Source organism: Nomascus leucogenys, chromosome 19 (assembly GCF_006542625.1).
Source record: "Nomascus leucogenys isolate Asia chromosome 19, Asia_NLE_v1, whole genome shotgun sequence".
In the NCBI taxonomy this organism is placed as follows: Eukaryota; Metazoa; Chordata; class Mammalia; order Primates; family Hylobatidae; genus Nomascus; species Nomascus leucogenys.
In genome coordinates, this window is record NC_044399.1 from 75,152,526 (window position 1) to 75,171,971 (window position 19,446).

Below are 19,446 nucleotides of genomic sequence, written 5' to 3' on the forward strand. Positions count from 1 at the left end.
CTCCTTCTTCACGTTCCACAGCAGTTTCTCTTTGACTGCGTCCCCTGCGCTGCCCATGGTGTGGCAGGAGGCGGCGCCGAGCGGCCCTTGGAGCCCCCGCGCCCTCGCCGCCTCCGCGCCTCTCGGCTCAGCGCCCCACGCGCAAGGCGGCGCCCCCGCCCGCCGCGCTCCCGGCCCGCCGCCGCCGCCGCAGCCACTGCCCGGTGCTCGGCTCCGCAGCCATCTTCCGAGCCCCGCACAGACGTCAGGCGGCAGGCCCGGCCCCTTCCCACAGCCGGAGGGGGGTTGCGCACAGCGACGGGGGATCGGGGCGGGGAGAGGCCGTGCGCGCCTAGGGGCGGCAGACCCGGGCGCGCGCCACGGGGGTCGCTGTCATGGCAACGCACCCGCTCCCGCATGGAGGGCGGGAAGCCTCATTGTGAGCGCTGGCCCTGGAGCCCGCGGCCCCGCGGCTGAGAGCGAGCCCCGGTCCCGCTGAAGGTGCCCTGACTTCTCCCTCCTCCCTCTCCCGACGGGACGGAAAGGGCCAGGGCTCGGGCACGGGCTCCCCTGCGATCCGAGCCTGCCCACGGCGAAGCCGGTGCAGCCTGGCCCCGTGACCCCTCTGAATCCCCGTCCGGCCGTCGCCGTGCAGTTGTCAAGTTTCTGGGAAGATTAGTGGGAGCGCAGCCGCCCGAGCCCGACGGCCGGAGGGTCGCGGCCAGTCCCCCTCACCGGGTCGCCACGTCCCACAGGGTCCTTCCCGGCCGCTCCGTGGGAGGCGGGACGCGGGTTTTAGTAATAGGGCCGGGCGTGAGCCGGTACGGTACCGGGCAAGGTGAGAGAAGTGTCTTCCATGCGATTCCCAAGCCTCGCTAGGGAATCAAGGGAGAAGAAAGGTTGTTCAGGGTGATAAAGAACATGCCGTTGCAAACGGAAGAGCAACGTGCCCGAATCTAGGTGACAGGAAGGGCTTAGGCCTTTTCGGCACGAATGGAGCCTTCCAGTCAACATGTTTCTATGTGATGCAGCTTTATAGCGCAAAAAAATGACAATGCAAGGGACACAAACAGCCCTGCTGAACCAACAGCCTGAGCCTCGACAGTCTACATCCGGCGCCTTCAAGCCCCCAACCATACACTGGGAAGTGGAAAAAGTTCCCACCGCGGCTTGGCGGAGCGGCTAACGCTGCGCTCTCAGAAGCGGCTGGAAAAGACCGTAGCCAGAAGGCGCAGGGAGTCCCGCCCCCTGGAGGGCCCGCCCCCTTGGAGGAGACCGGAAGCGCTCGTCCTGGCCCGGAAGCATTGCCGACTCTGTACACGCGCGCTGCGGCATGGCGGCCCACCGCCCCGGCCCGCTCAAGCAGCAGAATAAAGCTCATAAAGGCGGGCGGCATCGGGGTCGGGGATCTGCACAGCGGGACGGCAAGGGTAAGAAGACAACGTAGAAGGAATAAGGGCTATTTGGCCGTTATTAACTCTTTTTCCCCATGCCCAGACTGAGCTTCTGTCTCCCGTCTGTGCTCCACGCGAAAGGCCCTTTCTAAGGTGGGCGGAGAGGAGTCCCTTTTCTTGACCTTGTTGTGGGGCCGATCACACCAGCCCCTTCTAATCTGCCTTTCAGGCCGTCTAGCACTGAAAACCCTAAGCAGGAAGGTGAGAAAAGAACTCAGCAGGGTCGACCAGAGGCATCGCGCCAGCCAGCTCCGAAAGCAGAAGAAGGAGGCGGTGAGAGGAGCGGGATTTGGGAGACGGCGGCTTCTCTGCTGTTCTAGGTGGCTAATGCCTCGAAGTGGAAAATGAGACCGGGAGGAGGGTCCAGGGACAGAGCGTAGCACTAGAGCACGTGTCGAGCGTGCAGGTCTAGCATTCTTTGCTTTGGTCAGAATTCCTGCCACCCCGCTGGCATACCTGTGGTCTTTTATGAGAGAGATGCTGGTTGTGGGTAGGGGGAGCATCTGTAGGAGTGGAAATGCAATGCTGGAGTGAAGTACTGAGACACTGAGATGTTCTCGGATATCTTTCTATTTTCAGGTTCTGGCAGAGAAGAGACAGCTGGGTGGCAAGGATGGCCCTCCTCATCAGGTACTGGTGGTGCCCCTGCACAGCAGAATTTCCCTGCCAGAGGCCATGCAGCTGCTTCAAGATAGGGACACTGGAACAGTACACTTGAATGAATTGGGAAACACCCAGAGCTTTATGCTGCTATGCCCCCGCTTGAAACATCGGTGGTTTTTCACATCAGCAAGGCCAGGTTAGAGTATACACCAATATTTTGTATTATGTTTTGAGTAGTAGTAATTTTTTTTTTTTTTTAGCATAATGTGCTGGTGCCAACCACCTCTTCTTACTGTGTTTTCTATCTGCAGGGGATCTGCACATTATGTTAGACATGGCTAAAGTAGCTGATACCATCCTGTTCCTCCTTGATCCACTAGAAGGCTGGGACAGCACCGGCGATTACTGTCTTTCCTGCCTCTTTGCTCAGGGCCTTCCGACCTATAGTAAGTGAGTTAGCATTTATTGTGCACCTTTAATTTGTCGGGCACTATGCCTGGCGTTTGATATAGGAATACAACTGATGGATCATATTCAGCTGGTGGTGGGATGTACACATGTGGATTAAACTTGGTCCATTGTTTACAGATGATCACTTAGGGTGACTTTTTGTTTTTGGCTGTCCTTTGCCCAGAGAAACAAGGATATGAAGTTTGATTTCACTGTGAAATTCCTTCAGGGTAGTTCAGTGTTGGGTTTCCCAGTGATCTCTGGGCTTGCAACTGAGCTATTAGGTTGTTTGTGAACTGCAGAGGGATTTTTATGTAATGAAGCAGTAGGTCATGAAGCGTTTTCTCTTTCGCTTACAGCACTAGCTGTCCAGGGGATTTCTGGCCTCCCACTGAAGAAACAAATAGATGCAAGGAAGAAGCTAAGTAAAGCAGTGGAGAAGCGCTTTCCGCATGACAAACTCCTCTTGTTAGACACTCAACAGGAGGCAGGGATGCTGCTTAGGCAGTTGGCTAACCAGAAGCAACAGCATCTTGCTTTTCGAGATCGGCGGGCCTACCTATTTGCCCATGCTGTTGATTTTGTTCCTAGTGAAGAGAATAACTTGGTGGGCACCTTGAAAATTTCAGGCTATGTTCGAGGGCAGACTCTGAATGTCAATAAGTTGCTGCATATTGTTGGACACGGTGATTTCCAGATGAAACAGATAGATGCCCCCGGAGACCCTTTCCCTTTAAATCCTAGAGGAATTAAACCCCAAAAGGACCCAGACATGGCAATGGAGGTGAGACTGATACTCTTAATTCATGTTCATATGAAAGTTGGCACAGGAGAGAAACTTAAATTCAGAGAAGGTAGTCTGTACACTTAGGTGAATGAGGAGAATTCACTAGTCTGAAGTAAGGCAATAGTCAGTTATAAATAGGTTGATAAATCACATATTTATCCAGCACTTTTTAGGTACTCTGCACTGTGATTGGCTCTGAGTTTATCGAACACACTCAAGATGTGGTTGCTTTCCTCAGGGGACTTAATTGGGCTGGAACAAAATGGCATCTGTGAAATAAAGATTGAGATAGTATATGGTTAAGGTGCGGTCAGCAGTGGAAGTTGAGAAAGTAGACTAGCAAGCTTCACATAAGAGATCAGACTTGAGCTAGGTGTTGAGAAGGGTAAATGTGACTTAGGAGTTGAGGAGGGATAAAAGAATATCATAGAAGAGACAGAATGAACCTAGGCACAGTGGTGGATCAAAGGGTTTATGTGAACCTTGAAGAAATCAGCTTGATGGGAGCGAGGTGTGTAATAAATGGATAGGAGTGGGAGCAGATTAAGAAAGACCTCAAGAGCCAAGGAGAGACTTACAATACTCTGGAAATTAGAAAATAGCCATTGGAAAAGTTTTGACAAGTTTTCCATTCTGTTGCATTCATCTTCTACATGAGGACTGATATTTCTGGGTCTTTCTGGTTACTGTGTTAGATTTAGGAGATTTTTGGTTCTTAGTTGACTATCACCTGCTTTTGGTTTTCAGATTTGTGCTATGGATACTGTAGATGATATGGAAGAAGGCCTTAAGGTCCTAATGAAGGCAGACCCTGATAGACAGGAATCCTTGCAAGCAGAGGTTATCCCAGATCCAATGGAGGGAGAGCAAACCTGGCCCACTGAGGAGGAGCTGAGCGAGGCAAAGGGTTGGTATTGGTAAACTTGTTTGTAATTCATCTGACCTGGAATTGTGGATTTTCTCTAGCTGTTCCAAGTGAGGGCCTTATAGGATAGAGTGGGATGGGGGTATAGTTGAAAGTCTCTCCTCACCCTTAAATGCTGTATGTTTTCAATAAACAAACATTACACACAGCCTTGTTCCATTTCTCAAAATTACTTGTGTTAATGTTTTATCCAACAGGTAAACAACTTTGGATTCATTGCAGGGCTTATTTAGCTGTGTAAGTATTGCTAGTTGTGAGGCAGCTGAATTAAATTTGGAAGTAGTCAGTTCTATTTACAGTGTCTGCCAGAATTTCCCATGTTGGCAGCAGTATCTGGTGCCTTACCTAGGTGAGAATAACCAGAGGGATAGGGAAAAGAAGTCTATAATTTACTTAATTTGTTTGGGCTTTTACAGATTTCTTGAAGGAAAGTTCTAAGGTGGTAAAGAAGGTCCCTAAAGGAACATCCAGTTACCAAGCTGAATGGATTTTGGATGGTGGCAGCCAAAGTGGTGGGGAAGGAGATGAATATGAATATGATGATATGGAACATGAAGATTTTATGGAGGAGGAATCTCAGGTAAGGAAATGAGGCCTTAGGCCAATTCTGTGTCTAGCTCCAAACATAGGCAAAGTGCAGTTGTGATCTTGGGTGTGTATGGTTAGTTTCCTTTTTTTTTTTTTTTTTTTTTTTTTTTTTAAATGAGACAAGAGTCTCGCTTAGTTGCCCAGGCTGGAGTGCAGTGGTGCGATCTGGGCTCACTGCAAGCTCTGCCTCCCGGGTTCACGCCATTCTCCTGCCTCAGCCTCCGGAGTAGCTGGGACTACAGGCGCCCACCACCATGCCCAGCTAATTTTTTTGTATTTTTAGTAGAGACGGGGTTTCACTGTGTTAGCCAGGATGGTCTCGATCTGACCTCGTGATCCACCTGCCTCGGCCTCCCAAAGTGCTGGGATTACAGGCGTGAGCCCCCGCACCCGGCTGTGTATGATTAGTTTCTTAGGAATGACTCTGTAGTTGCCAGGAATGAGGCTTTTGTTTTATACTTTAGACTGTATTAGAATTTATGTTGGTTGGGAATAGGGATCTAGTACAGTTGTTTTACTCAGCTTATTGGCCTTTGGGGTAGAGACAGGTATGGATTTCTTGAAAAAAGCTGTAATCTTTTATTCTATAGGATGAGAGTAGTGAAGAAGAAGAGGAAGAATATGAAACTATGACTATTGGGGAGTCTGTGCATGATGATCTGTATGATAAGAAAGTAGATGAAGAAGCTGAGGCAAAAATGTTGGAGAAATATAAACAAGAAAGACTGGAAGAGATGTTTCCAGATGAAGTGGACACACCCCGTGATGTGGCTGCTAGAATTCGGTTAGTCAACAAGTCTATGAACAAGTCTAAATTCAATCAATATGTTTTCAAAAACTTGGCTTAGAGCTGTGTCACTGTGATGCAAAAGAAGAGAAACACATTTTTCCTGCTCCTGAAGAGCTAACAATTAATATGGGAAGGCAAGACATACATACAGGAAATGGTCATATATAATTAAGTTCTAGACTGTGGTGCAGACTAACGTTACAGGACTTGAATGAAGGAGAAATGCTAAGGTTAATTAGCACATACTTCTTCCCAAAGGAGCCAGTACTCAATTGACATATATAATGTTTGGAAATTTTAGGGGGTTTGGGTAGAATAGCAGAAGTAGAAGAGTGAAGAAGTAGATGATTATATCTGTTCTGGAGGTGAGTGATTAAAGCCAGTGAATTAATTTTAGATATTAGGAGGTAAGGCTGTGTATTAGGCCATTCTCGCATTGCTATAAAGAAGTACCAGAGACTGCGTAATTTATAAAGAAAAGAGGTTTAATTGGGTCATGGTCCTGCAGACTGTACAGGAAGCATGGTGCTAGCATCTGCTCAGCTTCTGGGGTGGCCTCAAGAAACTTATAATCATGGCAGAAGTTAGAGGGGGAGCAAGTCATGTCACACGGCCAGCGCAGTAACAAGAGAGCAAGGCAGGAGGTGCTACACACTTTTAAACAACTAGATCTCATGAGAACTCACTCAACAAGGGGGGTGGTGCTAATCCATTCATGAGAAAACCTCTTCCTTAATGCAGTCACCTCCCACCAGGCTCCACCTCCAACACTGGGGATTGTATTTCAGTATGAGATTGGGGCAGGGACACACATCTTAACTGTATCAGGCCATTACCAAGCATCTTTTTTGTCAGGTTAAAAAGCTCCCTGACAGGTAACAGGGAGCCACTGCAAATACTTTGTCTTTTGTCGGTGAGAAGCTTGGGTTTGGTTCTGATACAACTTGTTACAGGCTATTTGGAGTGTCGTCTTGGTTTAAGCTATTGGATTGTTTGGAGAGAGAGTGATTGGAGTTCTTTTCAGCTAGCTCCTTAGCCATTTTAGCAGTGACTTGAGTCTATATAGCACCATATAAATCTGACTTAATGTCTTTAAAATCTTCAATATTCTAGATTTCAGAAATACAGAGGCCTTAAGAGCTTCCGGACATCTCCGTGGGATCCTAAGGAAAACCTTCCTCAAGATTATGCTCGGATATTTCAGTTTCAGAACTTTACTAATACTAGGAAAAGCATCTTTAAAGAGCTTGAAGAAAAAGAGGTTGAAGGAGCTGAGGTATCTACCCTCCTTGTTCATCTTGGATGTTGCTTTCATTTGTCAACATGCTCCCTACTTTATTCCTTCTCTTGGCATGAAAATATGCTGCATTTGGGGATTAGGGGAACCCCTGAGTCATTGATTAGAATGATACTGGTAACAAAGAGGTATCAGCTATGTTAAATGAAAAAGTGTGATCTGGGTAGTGAAGCATCTTGAAGGATGAGGGTTGGCTTTAAAAATTTTATCTGAGAGACTCAACATATTTGGAGAAAGCTTCCTCACTGTTGGGACTTTGAAGGTAACTCCATGATTGCTTTCTGCTTTCTTGTGGCAGGTTGGCTGGTATGTCATACTTCATGTCTCTGAAGTCCCCGTCTCAGTGGTCAAGTGCTTCAGGCAAGGAACGCCCTTGATTGCATTTTCTTTACTACCTCATGAACAGAAGGTAAATTGCTGTCTTGTGGGAAAATGGGGGGTTGTGAAACTTTCCAGCTGCTTCTGACAGTCTAAAATTCTGTTTATGTGTGACTAACATTTTGTTCATTGGGATGCAGAAAGTCTGCCTTTATGATTAGGAATTGGAGAATAAGAGAGAAGTCAGTGATGGTTTTATTCATATTGTCTGAACCTGTCTGAAGCATCTCAGTGATGCAATCTCTGTGTGGTTCTGAGACTTCTCCAAGTATGTTTTTCAGACCAGATTTTGAATAAGGGTTGGCAGCCTTAAAAATAAAGGTTTGGCCAGGTGCGGTGGCTCACGCCTGTAATCCCAGCACTTTTTGGGAGGTCAAGGTGGGCGGATCACCTGAGGTCGGGAGTTCGAGACCAGCCTGACCAACATGGAGAAACCCTGTCCCTACTAAAAATACAAAATTAGCCAGGTGTGGTGGCGCATGCCTGTAATCCCAGCTACTTGGGAGGCTGAGGCAGGAGAATTGCTTGAACCCAGTAGGCGGAGGTTGTGGTGAGCCAAGATTGCGCCATTGCACTCCAGCCTGGGCAACAAGAGCGAAACTCCATGTCAAAAAAAAAAAAAGTTTATGCCAAGGTGCAGATCTCTTTTCTCTTGGTGGTCAGTAGTTGTGTATGTTGTGGGGTATGTGATAGTTCTTTGATCGGTTTTGGTAAGGGCTCAAGAAGAAGGGGCTTGAATGAGTGTGGTTTTGAGATTGTGGTGAGTGAATGCCTTGAAGGCCACTGATTTTTGTGTGGCAGATGTTGAGCACGTTTCTGTTAGATGCAGGAAGGTAGGTTCGCATTGAAGGGTGCATGAAAGCTCTGATCAGCCTATGTTTGGCTTAAATGCCAGTCATTGGTGGAGGTAAAGGATGAACCTGTGTTTCAGCATCTACACTCCACCATTAATTAGCATCGTCAGTTCTTAGCATGAGTCTGAATCTGATAGTTTGGTTTGCCTTCTTTCAGTTTAGGCAATTGTATTCCCAGACTGTGAAGATTTTTGTCTTTCTTACTTGGTCCCCAGATGTCAGTATTGAATATGGTGGTGAGGCGTGACCCTGGCAACACTGAACCTGTGAAAGCGAAGGAAGAGCTCATATTCCACTGTGGATTCAGGCGCTTCCGAGCCTCACCTTTATTCTCTCAGCACACTGCAGGTTAGCAGTGGGGAACCTGGGTTCTTGTCCATCTTGTCTTTTGGGAAACTGACTTGTGGTGGAGGGGTGCTGAAATATATGGTTTCAAAATCTTACATCTCTGGGTTAGAGGTATTTTCAGTACTCTGGTTTAAGAGCCAATGATGTTTTTACTCAAAATGTCTGAACCTGTCTGAAGCATCCCAATGATGCCACCTCTGTGTGATACTGAGGCTTTTTTGCCATGAGTATTTGTTCCAGAGCAGGTTTTGAGTAGAAGTTGGCGGCTTTATAAAAAGGGTATTATATACGGGTGGGTGCAGTGGTGCAGTGGCTCACACCTATAATCCCAACATTTGTGGCATGAGAATGGGGAATTGAAGACCAAAAAAGCTTAAGATTTAATCTTGTTTTTTTGTTTTTGTTTTTGAGATGGAGTCTCACTCTGTTGCCCAGGCTGGAGTGCAGTGGCGTGATCTAGGCTCACTGCAAGCTCCGCCTCCCAGGTTTACTTACGCCATTCTCCTGCCTCAGCCTCCTGAGTAGCTGGGACTACAGGCGCCTGCCACCACGCCCGGCTAATTTTTTGTATTTTTAGTAGAGATGGGGTTTCACCGTGTTAGCCAGGATGCTCGCGGTCTCCTGACCTCGTGATCCGCCCACCTCAGCCTCCCAAAGTGCTGGGATTACAGGTGTGAGCCACCACGCCCCGCCTGTTTTTTTGTTTTTGTTTTTTTTTTGGAGATGGAGTCTTACTCCGTTGCCCAGGCTGGAGTGCAATAGTGTGATCTCAGCTCACTGCAACCTCCGCCTCTCAGGTTCAAGCAATTCTCCTGCCTCAGCCTCCTGAGTAGAGTAGTTGGGACTACAGGCACGCATGACCATGCCCAGCTAATTTTTGTATTTTTAGTAGAGATGGGGTTTCACCATGTTGGCCAGGCTGGTCTTGAACTCCTGGCCTCAGGTGATCCGCCCACCTCAGTCTCCCAAAGTGCTGGGTGCTGGGATTACAAATGTGAGCCAATGTGCCTGGCCTTTTTTTTTTTTTGGAGACCGAGTCTCACTCAGATGTCCAACTGGAGTGCAATGGTGCAATCCAGGCTCACGGCAACCTCTGCCTTCCATGTTCAATTAATTTTCCTGCCTCAGCTTCTCGAGTAGCTGAGATTACAGGCACCCGCTACCACGCCTGGCTAATTTTTGTATTTTTAGTAGAGACGGGGTTTCACCATGCTGGCCAGGCTGCTCTCGACCTTAGGCGATCCTCCTGCCTTGGCCTCCCAAAGTGCTGGGATTACAGGCATGAGCCACTGCGCCTGGCCAGTCACTCTTTTGTTGTTTCAAAATGGTTTTGATTTTTTTTTTTAGGATGAACTATTTTCATATTTTAGACAGTTGGGAAAATAAGGAATAATGTAAAAGTAAAATTACCTTATATTAGAGAAAATTCATTTTTATTTTATACATTTTCATCTGGATCTCATTTTTTTTTAACATAGTTTGGATTGTAATTGTAAATATGGTGTTAAACATTGCATTTATCACTTAATTGATTTTGATAATTTTCCATAAGATTAATTCGTTAATGAGTCTTTTAATGCTTTATTGTCATTTGGATATATTCCAATGTATGTGATGTACTGATATTTATTTGAGCTTCTACGGGTGAGCACTTAGGCTATTTCTAATGTTTTGCTCTAAACTAGATCTGTATGCATAAAACTTTATTTACTTCTTTGCTTATTTTGTAAAGGCAGATCCTTAGAACTGGAACTAAATAAAAGTCTCATTCCAGAGACTGAGGCAGGAGGATTGCTTGAGGTCAGGAGTGTGAGACTCTGGTCTCTACAATTATTTATTTATTTATTTTGTGATATGGAGTCCAGCTCTTGTCACCCAGGCTGGAGTGCGGTAACATGACCTCAGCTCATTGCAGCCTCCACCTCCCGGGTTCAAGTGATTCTGGCGCCTCAGCCTCCCAAGTAGCTCGGACCACAGGCGTCCGCCACCACGCCCAGCTAATTTTTGTATTTTTAGTAGAGATGGGGTTTCACCACATTGGCCAGTCTATTCTCAAACTCTTGACCTCAGGTGATCCACGTGCCTTGGCCTCCCAAAGTGCTGGGATTTATAGGGATGAGCCACCATGCCCGGCCTCTACAAAAAAAAAAAAAAATGATTTTTTTGGGAGCTGGAGTTTCGCTCTTGTTGCCCAGGCTGGAGTGCAGTGGCAGAATCTTGGCTCACTGCAACCTCTGCCTCCTTGGTTCAAGTGATTCTCCTGCCTCAGCCTCCCAAACAGCTGGGATTACAGGTGTGTACCACCACACCTAGCTAATTTTTCTACTATTAGTAGAGATAGGGTTTCACCATCTTGGCCAGGCTGGTCTCAAACTCCCGACCTCAGGTGATCCACCCGCATCAGCCTCCCAAAGTGCTGGGATTACAGGCATGAGCCACTGCGCCCGGCCAAAAATTTTTCTTTTTAATTAGCCACGGTGGTGGCATGTGCTTTGCAGTCCCAGCTACTTGGGAGGCTGAGGCAAGAGGGATTGCCTGAGCCAATGAGCCCAGGAGTTTGAGGCTCCAGTGAGCTGTGTTCACACCACTGCCCTTAAAATATTTTATTTTCCTATAAGTTTAGTATTTTAAAAAGTGGGTGAGGGCTACATTGAAGGTAGAACACCAAATACAGTCTAGCCTAGATAGCAGAGTGAGACACTGTCTCTCAGACTTTAAAAGGGTGTGATAAAGTGTGGAAACTTTGATGTCTGGTGTGCCAAGGGTGGGTGAAGGAATGGAGGCTGGGTATGGCTCATAGTTGGGTAAAGCAGAGGTAGGGGTCCTGAGATACTGAGAGACTACTGGACGGGACTTGCGGCAGAAATGATTGTCTCCTACACAGTAGGAGCAGGAAGATTTGTTGCCCACTAACTTGGGGGCTTCTGAACATCATCCTAGTTCACTCACTCTCAGCAGTGGCAGGAGGAATATGAGGAAAGCAGTATTAATGATGTTTTGGATAATTTTTATTCTCACCAATTGTGAGAATCACAATCACTAAGTGAGATTAATTTTTCTTTCCCTTAAAATATTTTATTTTCCTTTAAGTTTAGTATTTTAAAAAGGAGGTGAGGGCTACATTGAAGGTAGAACATCAAATACAGTCTAGGCTCCGAGATTCTGACTCCAGATAAAAAAGTTACTGATCAGGCACATGCAATTCCAGCTATTCGGGAGCCTGAGGCAGGAGAATCGCTTGAACCTGGGAGGTGGAGGTTGCAGTGAGCAGAGATGGCGCCATTGCACTCCAGCCTGGGCAAGAAGAGTGAGACAGCATCTCAAAATAAATAAATAAATAAAAAGTTACTGATACAGCCTGGCGCGGTGGCTCACGCCTGTAATCCCAGCACTTTGGGAGATTGAGGTGGGCGGATCACAAGGTCAGGAGTTCGAGACCAGCCTGGCCAACATGGTGAAACCCGGTCTCTACTAAAAATACAAAAATTAGCTGGGCGTGGTGGCATGTGCCTGTAATCCCAGCTACTCAGGAGGCTGAGGCAGGAGAATTGCTTGAACCCAGGAGGCGGAGGTTGCAGTCAGCTGAGATCACATCATTGCATTCCAGCCTGGGTGACAGGAATGATACTCAAACTCAAAAAAAAAAAAAGTTACTGATAGGACTAGATTGTATCTTTTAGGTGCATTGAGGCAGGGAAGATTTTTGAGAACTGGTGGATTAGAGAAGTAGAAGCTGCCATAGGTTTAAGAGTTGCACTAACACAGCTTTTCATAGGCTTCTATTACCTCTGGTTTCTCAAAATGGTTTTGGTTTTCATTTTTTAACCCTTATGGCAGCGGACAAACATAAATTGCAGAGATTCCTGACTGCTGACATGGCTCTGGTGGCGACAGTCTATGCGCCAATCACTTTTCCTCCTGCATCTGTGCTGCTTTTCAAGCAGAAAAGCAACGGTAAGTTGAGCCACAGAGATGAACAGACCCTGCAGGTCCTTAATAGACGAACACTGTTTTCTCTTCTTTATTTAAATTTGGGAGCCAAATGGTATGGAGAAGGTGATGATGGTTTTCAAAATACAGTAAGTCTTCACTTAACATTGTTAATAGAGCAATGAAAACTGCAACTTTTATGTGAAACAGTGTATAGCCAGTCGTCAAATAACTGCCTTTAGTTCAACATCTTTTCCTTGTAACAACTGATGAGAAAAAATATGCTTTTGTTATACATCATTTCTCTTAAAGTACAAGTTTTCAAGAACCTATTGACAAGGTTAAGTGTGGGCTTACAGTTTACCAATCTTAGCCTCAGATTGGGCTAGGGCAGGGATGACAAACCAGCTCTTGGCATGGGTCATTACATGGACTGGGGCAATAAATGAAGACTTTGGCCTGTAAATTCCTAAATAGCTTCTTTGCTTTTGTCCTTTAGGAATGCACAGCCTCATTGCTACAGGCCATCTTATGTCAGTAGATCCAGACAGAATGGTCATCAAGAGAGTTGTTCTGAGTGGTCATCCTTTCAAAATTTTTACTAAGATGGCAGTAGTCCGTTACATGTTCTTCAACAGAGGTGGGTATGAAGGAGGAGGATGGGATCTGATTGCCTTTGTGGTATAAAGGTTGGGTTTACATTTTGTGGGTAAATGTTTCATCTTGGTCTTTTATGTGTTTAAGAGGATGTGCTGTGGTTTAAACCAGTGGAACTGAGAACGAAGTGGGGCCGGAGAGGACACATCAAGGAGCCTTTAGGTAAGGAAACATGGGATTTGAGACCATGTCTACATTTCTGCAGTGTTGCTAAATGACTATTGGGTTGGAAGTCATTGCTTTAAAAATTTCTACTTTTAATTTGACCGACTTGTTCTGTTTTCTTTCTAGGTACCCATGGCCACATGAAATGCAGTTTTGATGGGAAGCTAAAATCTCAAGACACAGTACTGATGAACCTGTATAAACGAGTTTTCCCCAAATGGACTTATGATCCATATGTACCAGAACCAGTACCCTGGCTGAAAAGTGAGATTTCTTCAACAGTGCCTCAAGGGGGCATGGAGTAATGGATTCAAAGAGATTCTGTCTTACCGGTGCCAGTCAATACTCCAGGGATGGGAGGCACAAGTTGTGATTGGGCAAAGTTTATTTTCTGTGTCAGCCTGTCAGTCCGCTACCCCATTTTGCAAGACTTTTTTTTAGTCTTGACAAAATGTCTCAGTTAAGTATAAAAGTTTTTCTACTACTTAGTCCATAAAAACTATTAAATCTTAATGAAATAGCCACTCTCCATTAGGAATCTGATAACTAAGAGTTGACAATGACTAGGAAACAATGTCTTCAGTATCTAAAGACACTGAATCCCACCATTTCCTTTTCTGTAAATTAAACAGAAACAGACTGATAAGAAGCTGGCCTTTCAGCCTGCTTCACCCAAGTTATGCAGGAGGTTAAGTCTACATTTCCACCACTGAGCACAATACAAATGTTCTTCACTTCTGGGGAAACAGTTTGAAAATGCTGAGACAGCACAGCAGCCACTGCAACACCAGCTGTAGGTTCAATGAGTAGTTTCATCCTCTCCCACACCAGCTGGGTTGCACGCTGTTGATATGGAAGGGAGTAGGAATTAGTGAAAGGAGAGTCTAGTTGGTTTACCTATAAAGGTCAGATGAGAATATATGTCCAGTTTGAATTTTCTTATCATTGTGTATACATGCTTCCCAAAGCTTTTCTTTAATTCTAACGGCTTCTGTCAAGAGGGTTGTCATTAATACATCTAGGGTACCCTCCCATGTCATGAAGTTACCTAGTCAAGTTCCCATGGGTCACTTGCTACTCCTAACAGAAGGTTCTTCTGCCTAAGAAGTTACGCCATGCTTTGTTATTTCTTTTCCTGTTGGAGCCTTACCTTAATTTCATCCTCAGTGACAGTGAAGATATCATCCACAAGGTCCCTGATAATAGGCCAGGTGTTCAAGCCAATGCTGGATTTGACACCATCTGCTATGGTTTCTGGAGGATAAAGATTGGGCATCAGTTTCCCCTTCAGCTTGGACTGGTAGCAATCATCCGCATTCGAGGGTTCAGCAGCATATACCTTCACACTAGGTTTCAGAGCCTGGGAAGAGGAGTATTAAGACATCTTACAACAAACCACAACATTGCCTGCATGTCTAAAAGAAAATAGGGGCTGGGTGTGGTGGCTCACATCTGTAATCCCAACACTTTGGGAGCCCGAGGCGGGTGGATAAGTTGAGGTCAGGAGTTCAAGACCAGCCTGGCCAACCTGGTGAAATGCAGTCTCAACTAAAAATACAAAAATCAGCCAGGCGTGGTGGCGGGCCCCTGTAATCCCAGGTACTCAAGAGGCTGAGGTAGGAGAATCTCTTGAACTCGGGAGGGGTAGGTTGCAGTGAGCCGAGATCACACCAAAAGGGGGCCGGGCACAGTGGCTCACGCCTGTAATCCCAGCACTTTGGGAGGCCGAGGTGGGCAGATCACGAGGTCGGGAGATGGAGACCATCCTGGCTAACACGGTGAAACCCCGTCTCTACTAAAAATACAGAAAAAAAAAAAAAAAAAGAAAAAAAAACAACCTAGCCAGGCATGGTGGTGGGCACCTGTAGTCCCAGCTACTTGGGAGGCCCAGGCAGGAGAATGGTGTGAACCCGGGAGGCGGAGCTTGCAGTGAGCCAAGATCATGCCACTGCACTCCAGCCTGGGTGACAGAGTGAGACTCCGTCTCAAAAAAAAAAAAAAGAAAAGAAAATAGGCACAATAAGTAATACATTTCTGCCTAAGTAAAAGCCTTCCCTTTTATGGATGTAATGAAAATATCTTCAAGCACTTTATAAATATATGTCTGATACTAGCCTTCCATTGCCTGGATCACATCTGATTCTCCTGGTAATTTGAGAAAAGAGTAGCCCCTTGGTATGGATAGTAGCTTGATGATGGAATTCAGGGAAAAGACTATGATGGTGTCACTTGTGGTAACTGCTTTTGTGCTGTAAAATTGTCATGGATTAAGAAGAGAGTTGGCTGGGTGCAGTGGCTCACACCTGTAATCCTAGCACTTTTGGAGGCCAAAATAAGAGGATTGCTTGAGCCCAGGAGTTCCAGACCAACCTGGCCAACACAGCAAGACCCCATCTCTTAAAAAAAGAATATTAAAAATAATAAATAGGCCGGGCGCAGTGGCTCACGCCTGTAATCCCAGCACTTTGGGAGGCCAAGGCAGGCGGATCACAAGGTCAGGAGTTCAAGACCAGCCTGACCAACATGGTGAAAACCCGTCTCTACTAAAAAAAAAAATAGAAAAAAATTAGTGGGGTGTGGTGGCACGTGCCTGTAATCCCAGCTACTCAGGAGGCTGAGACAGGAGAATCGCTTGAACCCGGGAGGTGAAGGTTGCAGTGAGCCTGGATCGTGCCACTGCACTCCAGCCTGGGCAACAGCGAGTCTGTCTCAAAAAAAAAATAAAAATAATAATAGTAAATAGAGTAGTGAGGCAGAGACGGGCCTTCAAGTCCCAAAGGAGTAAGGGGAAGGAACGGTAATGTGTGCAGAATGTTGAGCACGTGTATACAGAACATTTAGGATGTAAAGTAAATCCTCTGCTTGAAGCAGGGAATCCTCCAGAAGCTGCTCACCTTAATTGTAATTGCTATTCCAGCAACCATTCCTCCTCCACCTACAGGTACCACCAGTGCATCCACCAAAGGAACCTTTAGTGGAAAGAATATAAACTGTAAATAGGCCTATTAGTAAGCAGTTTTATATTTAATGTGTACATATAAAATAATTGAATATAGCCCAACAGCTTTACCAGTAGCTAAACAGGAAGAACTCAGCTATTTTACCTGGTTCAGCACTTCCAGGGCAATTGTCCCTTGTCCAGCTATCACTGCAGGCTCCTGGTTGGGATGTACCATGATGCCTTCTGTTTCTTCTGTAACTCTTTTTGCAACATTTTCTCTGGACTGAAAGTACATTAATTTAGCTTAATTGATTTGTATTTAATAGAGTCCCCAACAAGTTCCATTTGGTCATTCAGCATTTTATTGACCATCTACTTTTTTCAGACTTTGTTCAGGTACTAGAGATATATCTGTTAATAAACAAAATATCCCCGCCCTCAAGGGGATAGAGATGGGTGAAGTAAATATATGGTATGTCTAAGTGCAATGGAGTAAAATGAAGGAATTTATTTCATATAGGGTAGCCAAGAAGAGCCTCTAGTAAAGTGACATTTTAAAAGATCTGAACAACTGCTGTGGATGTCTAGAATATTCCAGAGAAGGGCTAACAGTGCAAAGACTACAAAGTAGGAGTGCTTGGCCTTTCTGCGGAACAGCCAAAAAGGTTAGTATGGCTGGCACAGAGTGGGCAAGAGAACTAATAGAAGATGAGGTCAAGGCTGGGTGCAGTGGCTGACACCTATAATCCCAGCACTCTGGGAGGCCAAGGTGGGCAGATCACTTCAGGTCAGGAGTTAAAGACCAGCCTTGCCAACACGGCGAAACCCTGTCTCTACTAAAAATACAGAAATTAGCCAGATGTGGTGGCACGCGCCTGTAATCTCAGCTACTCTGGTGGCTGAGGCATGAGAATCACTTGAACCCAGGAAGCGGAGGCTGCAGTGAGCTGAGATCAAACTATCGCACTCCAGCCTGGGTTGGACAGAGCGAGACCCTGTCTCAAATAAATAAAAAGAAGATGAGGGACTGGGTGCCGTGGCTCACACCTGTAATCTCAGCACTTTGGGAGGCCAAAGCAGGCAGATCACGAGGTCAGGAGTTCGAGGCCAGCCTGGCCAATATGGTGAAACCCTGTCTCTACTAAAGAATCAAAAATTAGCTGGGCATGGTGGCACGCACCTGTAGTCCCAGCTACTCGGGAGGCTGAGGCAGAAGAATCGCTTGAACCCAGGGGGCGGAGGTTGCAGTGAGCCGAGATCGTGCTGCTGCACTCCAGCCTGGGTGATGAGGAGATTCTGTCTCAAAAAAAAAAAAAAAGATGAGGTCAAAAAGATAGGAATGTTTGAGTTTATCCAGGGCTTAGATGATTGCAAGAACTCTGGTTTCCACCATGTATGAGATGGGAAACCAACAGAGAATTTAGACTTGAAAAGAGACAAGTTCTGATTGGGTGTGGTGGCTCACTCCTGTAATCCCAGCACTTAGGGAGGCCGAGGTGGGCGGATCAAGAGGTCAGGAGATCGAGACCATCCTGGCTAACACAGTGAAACCCCGGCTCTACTAAAAATAGAAAAAATTAGCTGGGTGTGGTGGTGGTGGCCTGTAGTCCCAGCTACTCGGGAGGCTGAGGCAGGAGAATGGCGTGAACCCGGGAGACGGGGCTTGCAGTGAGCCAAGATTGCGCCACTGCACTCCAGCCTGGGCGACAGAGTGAGACTCTGCCTCAAAAAAAAAAAAAAAAAAAAAAAAAGACAAGTTCTGACTTTATTAAATGGAGAGCTCTGGTTGCTCAAAAAAGCCTGTAGTGGGGCAAGGGTGGATGCAGAGAGACCAGTTTGGCTACTGAATTGAATATAGGTGAGAATTGATGTTGATTTGAATCAGAGTGGTAACGGTAGACACAGAAGCAGTTGGGTTATGGAAATATGTTGAAAGCAGACTGAGATTTGGATGTGGGGTATGAGAGGGTTATCAAAGAGGATTCCTGGCTGTGTGCAGTGGATCATGCCTGTGATCCCAGCATTTTGGGAGGCCAAGGTGGGAGGATTACTTGAGCCCAGGAGTTTTGAGACCAGCCTGGGCAACAGTGAGACCCTGTCTACGAAAAATAAAGGAATTAGGTGTGGTGGCATGCACCTGTAGTCCTAGCTACTCAACAGCCTGAGGCAGGAGGATCCCACAACATAGGAAAAGCCCATCTCTAACAACAACAACAAAAATTTCAAAAAAAGATGACTTCAACTTTTTTTTAACTAGAAGAATAAAAAGTGCCATTTACTAAGATGAGGAAGACTGGAAGGGAAGCAATATAGGGAAGTAAGATCAGGAGTTTGGTTTTAGCTGTAGTTTGAGATGCCTTTTAAGACATCAAGTGGGAAAGTTAGGTAGCTGTTGGATATAAAAGTTGGCTGTTGAGGGGAGAGAAGCTGGAGTTGGTGTTGTTAGACCATAGGTAATAATTTAAGCAATGAGACTAATGAGATTTTGTGAGTGTAGATAGAGAAAAGGTTGAGCATGCTAACAGAAAGAGGAAACCACAAAGGAAGCTGAGAGGGAGCAGCCGGTGAGGTAGAAAGAGCCATTGGTCAAATGAAAGCTGTTAAGATGGTACCAAACACTGCTCTCCTTACCTCATCACTAGGTTCACAGTATACAATTGACGCTCCATAGGCTTGTATTGCAAGTTTTTTACAGTCTGGAGCTGTCTGGGGCACCACAATATAAGCAGGAATTCCTGGGAGAGGAAAACATGTTTGGTTAGTACAATCAGGAGAATTTAGAATAGAAACTTATGTGGCCAGGCGCAGTGGCTCACGCCTGTAATCCCAGCACTTTGGGAGGCTGAGGTGGGCAGATCATGAGGTCAAGAGATTGAGACCATCCTGGCTAACACAGTGAAACCCTGTCTCTAGTAAAAATACAAAAAAAAAAAAAAAATAGCCGGGTGTGGTGGCAGGCTCCTGTAGTCCCAGCTACTCAGTCCCAGGCTGAGGCAGGACAATGGTGTGAACCCGGGAGGCAGAGCTCGCAGTGAGCCCAGATCCTGCCACTGCACTCCAGCCTGGGTGACATAGCAAGACTCTATCTCAAAAAAAAAAAAAAAAAAAGAAAGAAACTTATGTTCAGCCAGGTGTGGTGGCTCACGCCTGTAATCCTGGGACTTTGGGAGGCCAAGGCGGGTGGATTGCCTGAGCCCAGGAGTTCGAGACCAGCCTGGGAAACATGGTGAAATTAGTATTTTGTATTTGGAAAATAGAAAAAATTAGCCAGGCGTGGTGGTGCGTAACTGTAGTCCCAGC

The 19,446-nt window shown here is 46.1% G+C and overlaps 3 protein-coding genes and 2 non-coding genes across 14 annotated transcripts in view; 3 read left to right on the forward strand and 2 right to left on the reverse strand.

Moving 5' to 3' along the window:
- SGSM2 (small G protein signaling modulator 2) overlaps positions 1–245 on the reverse strand; it is a 43,817-nt gene extending 43,572 nt beyond the window's left edge. For all 3 annotated transcript variants that reach the window (XM_030800145.1, XM_030800146.1, XM_030800143.1), the window contains exon 1: positions 1–245. In XM_030800145.1, coding sequence (XP_030656005.1) covers positions 1–57 — 57 coding nt within the window. In that variant the 5' untranslated portion in view covers positions 58–245.
- On the forward strand, positions 233–15,320 carry TSR1 (TSR1 ribosome maturation factor). 3 transcript variants are annotated; one of them, XM_030800148.1, is made up of 15 exons: positions 233–1,409; positions 1,603–1,706; positions 2,013–2,232; positions 2,348–2,482; positions 2,846–3,270; positions 4,021–4,180; positions 4,615–4,778; positions 5,377–5,570; positions 6,690–6,852; positions 7,172–7,282; positions 8,321–8,453; positions 12,291–12,407; positions 12,883–13,023; positions 13,128–13,202; positions 13,332–15,320. In XM_030800148.1, exons 1-15 carry the CDS (start codon positions 1,313–1,315, stop codon positions 13,508–13,510), a joined length of 2,418 nt encoding a protein of 805 aa, XP_030656008.1. In that variant the 5' UTR covers positions 233–1,312; the 3' UTR covers positions 13,511–15,320. The 3 variants fall into 3 exon arrangements, with proteins under 3 accessions (XP_030656008.1, XP_030656009.1, XP_030656010.1); XM_030800149.1 differs by lacking the exon at positions 1,603–1,706 and having other exon boundaries at positions 1,282–1,409; positions 13,332–14,124; XM_030800150.1 differs by lacking the exon at positions 233–1,409 and having other exon boundaries at positions 1,615–1,753; positions 13,332–14,124.
- On the forward strand, positions 7,427–7,521 carry LOC115831639. The gene has a single exon (XR_004027162.1). It is a non-coding gene; the product is annotated as a small nucleolar RNA SNORD91 family (small nucleolar RNA).
- LOC115831638 lies at positions 8,583–8,677 on the forward strand. The gene has a single exon (XR_004027161.1). It is a non-coding gene; the product is annotated as a small nucleolar RNA SNORD91 family (small nucleolar RNA).
- Positions 12,447–19,446, reverse strand: part of SRR (serine racemase) — a 20,205-nt gene continuing 13,205 nt past the window's right edge. For 5 of the 6 annotated variants that reach the window (XM_030800154.1, XM_030800155.1, XM_030800152.1 and 2 more), the window contains 5 exons: positions 18,778–18,881; positions 16,310–16,429; positions 16,100–16,174; positions 14,356–14,565; positions 12,447–14,102 (listed from right to left, as the gene is read on the reverse strand). In XM_030800154.1, coding sequence (XP_030656014.1) covers positions 13,830–14,102; positions 14,356–14,565; positions 16,100–16,174; positions 16,310–16,429; positions 18,778–18,881 — 782 coding nt within the window. In that variant the 3' untranslated portion in view covers positions 12,447–13,829. The remainder of the gene's footprint in view (positions 14,103–14,355; positions 14,566–16,099; positions 16,175–16,309; positions 16,430–18,777; positions 18,882–19,446) is intronic. The other variant, XM_012501468.2, reaches the window with a different exon arrangement.